A 7,733-nucleotide genomic window follows, 5' to 3' on the forward strand; every position below is an offset into this window, starting at 1 on the left:
AAAAAAGTTTTGAAAACAGATGGCAGGTGTTTTGATAACCCTTTTTTTGGTCAAACTGGAGCGTATGCTTTTACCTTCACAAGTTCGGCAGGAAGGGTGGCATCTTTCACAGACGTTGTTGTCCTTGCTTTCGTAGTAATACTCGGGACAAGAGCTAACACATTTGTTCTTGGAGCGCAACAGGTAGAAATACGTATCACAGAAAAGGCAGTCTGTGGGTAGAGGCCCCATACACTCCTTACAGCCCTTGTGGCATCTCTCACACGATCCAGTGGAATTTTGTGCAAAATACCTGAAACAGATTAGATAGTCATGGCTTTGCGTAAAGCCTAGCAGTGACAGGAAAACCAAACCATTGCTCATCCTTAGCTTTTGCTGTGATTACATCACTGTATAAAAGTGATATGGATGTGATCACAGTAAACATTTGCAATCTCAATGAAAATATAATTAATTCCTATAATTCCCTTTGGCCACTGGAATTCAGCTATAAAGCAAGACTTCGTAAATTGAGGGTGTATAAATCAACGCTTTCTAAAATCTAGGGTGAATTCAGACACAAAGTAAGTATATAAATAGGCAGAGCTCAGAAAACCTCAACTCTGTTTTGGCTCTGCAAGAGATATCCTAGAGAAGTTGGGTAAACATTGCTCATTCCTCACTGCTCCTGATGACCTGCTGTCAGATGGAAATTCAGAAATTTTGTATTTCCTTTCAGTGCACAAACAGGGCTAGCCACAGGATACCAGCAGAGGAACAGTGTTCACCTAAGTTTTGCTGTCAGAGAAAAAGAAGAATAGCGGCACTGTGGTTTTGTTGAGATGTGGTCATTACAGACTTCCAATTTAATGGGATGACAACTGAATTTAACAGTGATAGTTCTGTACTGCAAAATTAAATGGACTTGAACCAGACATCATAGGTCCACTTCCCAAATTCGGATTTCTGACACACATTCACAAGAGCACACTGAATTCGTATTTTGAAATTAAATGGATTCATAGTAATGAAATCGCTGTCAAGAATTACGAGTCCTTAGTTGAAAGGTGTTTTAAGGGTTGTTTTTTTTATGATCCATTATGAATATTCACTCAACGCAAAACAAAAGTAACCTCATCCGAACTTCAGGTTAAGTGGAGGCTGCAAGGGGGCTTGAAGGAATTTGCGCTGCTTCCTGTGCTTGAGCTGACTAACAGATAACTTAGTATCTTTATTCTGCTTCACACTGTTCTGTATAAATATAACTTAAGAGCATCCCTGGAGCACAAGAATGGCCACACCACATCAAGCTGGTCCCAGTTTGGCCACCAACTTTACAGTTTCCTATTGTGAGGAGACATTTTCCACCACCTGGGACAACTGGGACAACAAAAGAATTTTTCACCTGAAAATAGGATTCAGTTCTATTTCATGCTGAGGTAGAATAGGGCAGAGTGATCCAATTTCTCAGAGCTCTCCCTGTGATGTACCCCTTAGCTTGGACCTTACCCTGATGGACACTGGTTTATGCATCCTTTTCCTTGCCTGTACCAGCCCGGTTTGCAGGAAAGGCACTGCGAGCTGTGTTTTCCAGTGCAAGTGGTACAGGCGCTGTGGCATGGGGAACATTGTTGCTCGTTGCTGTCAACATAATACCCATCTGGGCATGTTTCAACACATGTTGTATCTGCACAGACAACAATGCAGAATAACACATCATATTCAGTAGTTGCTGCCATGAAACATCTCATACGGCTGTGCTACGGCAAACTCTCTAACAGGAGATGCTACTATAGAGTGTACCAGAAAAAAGAAAAGAGAATGTTGGGATATGGTAATTATTTTTTTTTTCTTCTAGGTCTTGTCAGTTCATTAGTCCTCATTTCTGCGATTTATGTACATTAGCAGGCTCTTCAGAACAGATAGTTTTTTATCTTTGGGAAATAGAAATGCATAATACATAATAATGAACAGCAGCTGTGATTTCTTTCAGAATACACAAAAGAAGAAATAGTTATTATGAAACTTTCTATCTGCATTGCCATTTTCCTTAGGTTTCACTCTAAGCATGAACCTCATTGCATTCTGTGTATATGACAAATCTGATGGTAAATCTGAGATTTAATGATATTTGTTCAGTGGTCTTTACCCCTGCCTGTGGCTGCTGCTTTACATGCCTCTAATGCTACCAAATACACCAGCTACATCCCACTTTTTCACTGAGATTCCAGAGGGTCCTATTAGAATAGGAATCTTGAATGAGAAGTTAAGACTGATGCAACTAACTGCAAGTGCGTCAAGCTACAAGAGCAGTGATTACTCGTTGGTAGCTTGTACTCATTATCTAGCTTGTCTTTATAGTTCCGCTGCTCGGGTTGCAACTGGGCAAAGAATATACTTCCCCTTATTTCTATTTTTCTTGCAATTGTTTCTCCACTCCAGGATGTTTATTTACACACTTCCATCAACTTTACCCGTTGTAGTGGTGCAAAGCAGCTGAGTATGTTGATAAAAAAGACAGGTCTGATGCAAGACCTCAGAAATTTAAGAATGCAAAATCTGCATCAGAATTAGACTCAAAAAGCTCAGGTTCAGTTTTAATTCAAACTTTCTGTAGATTTTTCCTTCATGAAAGATCATTTAAATCTTCTTTTTCTCCCAATTACTTTCTAAAATTTTTGTTCGCTTTTTAAAGAATATGCAAAGAAGTAAAGCTTAAGTTCTAGGATTTTATACTTTTTACCAGTTTGTGTCTGAGACAAAACAGTCTTTTGCTCCAGAGTCAGAAAAGTAGTTTTGCACCTTAGCCGTCTACTAGATACTGGCCTAATGATCCATGAACAACTTTTTAACAGCTCTGCTTCACTATTTCTTTGCTCATCAGATCTCTGCAGGGATTAAACAAGCCAACATGAAAATGTGTGTACACAAAAAAAAAAAGCTAAGGATATCCCTCTTGCCTTTTCCAGTTCTTTGTAGGAAACAGGAGGAGGAACAGTGCATACCAAATAAATGAAACTTACTTATTTTTTTTAGCCACAGAGTTTGTTGCTACTTGGAAGTCCTGCTTTGGCTCCAGTGGGTGGCAAACCCAGTCTCACAAACAGTTTCCAGGTAGCCCTGCAGAAGTAATTATCTCTGCACGAGTTATCTACTTGTCAGGTCAACTTTGCAATATTTGGATTGGCTGAAGCAGCCCCAGATGCTTCATAAATGTGACAGAAACTTGCCTGTTCCATGCTTTCAGTGTAGAATAAAATCTAGAGGCAGGAGCAAGACACTTACTGAGAAGATAGCGGTTATTCACACAGCTGAGACACTGGTGTTCAGTGGGTCCTGAGCAATGGAAGCATGCCTTATGACAAAGGTGGCAGGTCTGAGTTTTCTCAACGTAGTACTCAGTGTGAGAGCAGTATCCAGATGCCACACAGTGCCCATCATCGTTCAGCATCAGGCCATTTCTGCAAGTGAGGCAGGCAGTGGAAGAAGAACAACTCTGGCATGTCCTATTGCATGCTGAAATGGACAAACAGTAGGAATGTCAGTATTTCTTGCTGCATTTCAGGTTATTATTTCAGCTTTAATCTTGCAAGGAGCAGCCATCATCTCAGGATACGAGGCTGAGAGAAGCAGAGCAATAGCTCTACTTCTGCATAGTCAAAGATTTTACTATTTTGCTGCTTGTGCAGCCAGTTCCGTAGGACTCCCTTTTGCACTGGCACTGCTTTTGCTGAGCAGCGGTTTTTCAACACACTGTCTCCAGCGTACCGCACTCAGCACTTTACCAGAGTGGTCGCCTATTATATTAAACACATCTCGCTTTGCTACCTCCCTCTCACCTTTTTCCAGTTTTTGCTGTTCTAAGATATGCCTTGTAATTTTTCTGCATTACCTATCTTCTCTGTTTCCTGATAGTGCCATTAGCTGGCACACTTGAGCCCTTTTGGGATAGTCTTTAATCACACCCACTTGTATCTCAATACAGTTCCTGGGTAAAACAACAGCTGCCAACCTTGACAGTCTTCAGTGGCTGCTTCATAGTAAGTCCCTTCAGGGCACTCTTCAAAACAGGTGCCACTGTAGAGGACAAAGTCGTCGATGGCACACTCAGTGCAGTCGTCTGAGTCCGGCCCGTCACAGTCCTTGCAGTCTACGTGGCAGGGAAAGCAGTGCTTGTCTTCAGCATAGAAGTGAGAAGGGCAGTCCTGCACGCACTTCCCCTCGTGCAGGAAGAACTCATCCATGCACTCTACAGAGAACAGCAAACAACAGATAAGCAAACGGGCAGCAAATTCTGACCCCTGTAAGTGAGGCAGTGAAGAAATCCTAGGAAACTGTAAATCCTACAGTGCATAACAGGAGGCAAGAGGACAGCTTGGGAAGGTAGTGCGTTTCTTTTTTGACTCTTTCCCCTCCAAACTACCCATAATGTCCCAACAGCATCTTCTGTATTACATCAAGAGACTGAGAAGCCAAGTCACCTGGTCAGCTTTGCTGATATTAACCAAATCATGTTGCCACTGAATATAGGTGGACTTCTCCTGAGATATTACACCTGCATTATGAACTTCCTGCAAAATCAAGGTTGTCCACATCTGAAGTTTTCTTTGGTTTATTATCAAAATATGAGTCTGGCTGGAATATATGGACCTGAATGTTTGTCTTTGGATAGAACTGGGATTCAGCTGCTAGTTTTATTATGAGTGCCTGGTTTAATAGCTTTGTTCATGATTTTTTTTTTGTTCCATCCATGTTTATGTTTCCAGAACGGCTTGCTCAATATTAACTATCCTGGAAATTTTTGGGGGGGCATTCAGACTGACCAGGATAACCAAGGCTTTCAACCAAACTAGGAAAGAAATATTCTGTATTTCGCATCTATGTAAATGTGTATGCAAGTGTTTAGGCATGGATACAAGGTCAGAAATAGAATCAAACCAGTAGGAATCTCCAAAGGACAACAGGAACAGGCAAAGCAATGTGAAATCTTTACAGATTAATGGTTTAGACTAAGTCTTATCACAAAGCACTGATTGTTTAACCTCTATCTTAGAGGTTAGCAATGATATATACATTCCTTTTTTATTTTTGACCATTACAGAATTCCTTTCCATCTGTGTGTTTCTGTCAGTCTGTCTCTAGACAGATCCAGATGGATTTTAGCCAAGTCAAGACCATATCTTTATAATACCTTTGCATGTTTGATTGTGAATGCATTCCTGACACATTTCAGGGCAGTGTTTGCAGATTCCTTCAGAGGCAAAATGCTTCTCTGAACAGGTAGCTTTACATTCCCAGTGCTCGAGAAGCAAAGGACTTTGACAGGACAGGCATTTGATTGCACTTCCTATGCATGTCTTACAGGGTCCACTGCATTCCTTGCAAGTCTCAGAATCATTAAAATATCCCCTGTTGAATGAAAGCAAACACAAAGCAAACTTCTGGTCAGTGTGTTGATATCAAACAGTCCAGGCATTATGAGTATATATGAGACTTTCCCAGCACACTCATTTCACTGGTTCAAACAAGTTTCTCACACAATTTATTGCCCATCCTCCATTTACATCCCCTCTGTCTGCAAGCAGAAAACATGCATGGTTACTGCTGTGATGGGAGTCTGGCCTTCCTTTGTTCTTGTACCTACTCTAAGGGACGTTGGACCTCTTGCTCCTTTCTTGATTGCCCACTTACATAAGACAGGAAAATCTATAATGTTTGGGAAAAGAAAGATGCAATCGCTAGTCTTGCACAGCTGACCATAAACAGTGATATCAGGGAAAGACAGAATGATCCTAGAGGAGAGAAAGAGAAGAGAAAACCCTGGAAGTGTGAAGGCTGGGAAGAATAAGAAGGGCTGGGGTTAAAAAAACCCGACAAAACCAGGATCCTTAAGTATTACCTGCATTTAGTGACAGCAAGCTAGAGACAGTGAAGAGGAAGCACATGGTATCTGTGGTGTGAGACCAACTGTAGACAACCACTGTTGGGACTATATTTCTGGAGAAGAGGGAGATAAGGAGTGGCTGGATGCAATCCAATCTGCCTACACTTTCAAAACCAAAATGTTAGAAGGTTAAAGGACAAGCAAATCCACATTCTGAGGTGATTGCTAATCCATATGTATACAGCCATTGAAGAAAAATAAGGAAGAAGTTGCCATAGAAAATAGTCATAGAAACATAGAATCATTTAGGTTGGAATAGACTTTTAAGACCATTAAGTCCAACTGTTAGCCTAACACTTCCATTCTGTACTTCATATTAACAAGCTCATTCTTCCCTGTAGAGGGGTGCTTCTCCTTTCCTTCTTGGAGATGATCTTCCCAAAGAAAGGCTGAGGAGATGCGTTAGGAGCAAGGTTAGAGAAAAGTTAAGAGCTGTGCCTGAAATCTATTCTCATTATCTTTTTGTCTCCTAACCTTTGTCATGATCCTGCATCTGTTTCTCACAGTCTGGTCTTCTTCTCTTGTTCCAGTGTTGAGTACTCTGCTAGCCCCATCTTTCAAAATCCTTTGTCAGAAATTATCAGTGCAGCAACTCAACCCTTTCTATCCCCTACAGCATGTCCCAAAACTCAAAAAACCCCTAAACAAAGCCCTTCATGTAATCCTCTGCTCCAGTGGAGAGTAGTTATGCCTCAAGATCTTTGCCATAGAGGCTGAAACCAGAGTTTAACTCTGGTGGACTTTGCTGAATGATGTCTGGGAAGCCATTATTTATAGTCTGGAATTTGGAAAAAAGAGGGATAATAACAGCTGAAAAGACTAGTGATATATAAAAAGGTTTAATTTTGTTATACTGACCCTTGTGTGGGACAACTGGAGCATGAGTGCTGAGAACAAACATATTAATGCCAAAACATTATCTTTGCTTGTATGCCACAGTTTCTGATATTAAAAGTTGTTTCTGGACTAGAGTAATCTTTAGTGCAATTACTTTGTATTTACTGTGACATTTGATGATACGAACCTGTTCCTCTGGCCCTTACTGACTTATTTGACAAAGCTAGCAGGAGAGTACTGCCGGGGAATTTGTACTGATCATAAGAAAAGCAGGAGCTGCAGAGTTTTCTAAAGGAAAAGGTTAACCAAGCAAGATCTTCATACTGCATAACACAGATTTTATGTGTATATATGGGTATGATGAATGCTGATGAAAAAATTACAGGAACAGGAGAATCTGATCTACTCAAGTGACTGATCTAGTATCCATCACAGTCAAATTGGAAGCTTTCTTTTCAAACTCCATTTATTACAGGAAAAAGAAAAGAATATAAGCCAAAGAGAAACACATCAATAAGCACTATATTTTCCTATCAGGACTCTGACACATCCACTTTCTGGGTTCACACCCCTGCTGTGTACTACTTTGAGGAAGGGGTAAGTCAGGAGAATGACTAAAGGCTTATTTTCAGTCGCCATAAAGAACCATCCTGAAGTACTATGGTCCTATTGAAGCCAATGGGAGCTTCACCATCTGCCAGAGGGTTTCACGTCTAGTTTCACTTTTGATTTTTCACTTTTTCTCTAAGCAAGATAAAATGCTGTTTATTCAGGCCAGCTGAAAATGACTTTTACTTTTACTATCTATCTTTTACTTTACTTTACTACTTTGTGGTAGTTTCTGGTTGCTTAGGTTACATTAAGGTCTCCCTAAAAAGGTTTGTAATGGATCTGAACTTTAAAGAGAAGGAGCACAGTGAGAAAACATGGAGCAGTCATCCAACAGGAGTTACTTACTCAGGGCATCCCTGCA

The 7,733-nt window shown here is 40.6% G+C and overlaps 1 protein-coding gene across 1 annotated transcript in view; it reads right to left on the reverse strand.

Annotated features, from left to right (window-relative positions):
* PCSK5 (proprotein convertase subtilisin/kexin type 5) overlaps positions 1-7,733 on the reverse strand; it is a 254,875-nt gene that overhangs the window by 5,082 nt on the left and 242,060 nt on the right. Inside the window, exons 30-34 of the mRNA XM_035891730.1 lie at positions 5,171-5,388; positions 3,992-4,228; positions 3,265-3,495; positions 1,489-1,666; positions 75-292 (exon numbers count right to left, since the gene is read on the reverse strand). Of these exons, the coding sequence (XP_035747623.1) occupies positions 75-292; positions 1,489-1,666; positions 3,265-3,495; positions 3,992-4,228; positions 5,171-5,388 (1,082 nt within the window). The remainder of the gene's footprint in view (positions 1-74; positions 293-1,488; positions 1,667-3,264; positions 3,496-3,991; positions 4,229-5,170; positions 5,389-7,733) is intronic.

This window comes from Egretta garzetta, unplaced genomic scaffold (assembly GCF_000687185.1).
Source record: "Egretta garzetta isolate BGI_Z169 unplaced genomic scaffold, ASM68718v1 scaffold353, whole genome shotgun sequence".
Taxonomy (NCBI): Eukaryota; Metazoa; Chordata; class Aves; order Pelecaniformes; family Ardeidae; genus Egretta; species Egretta garzetta.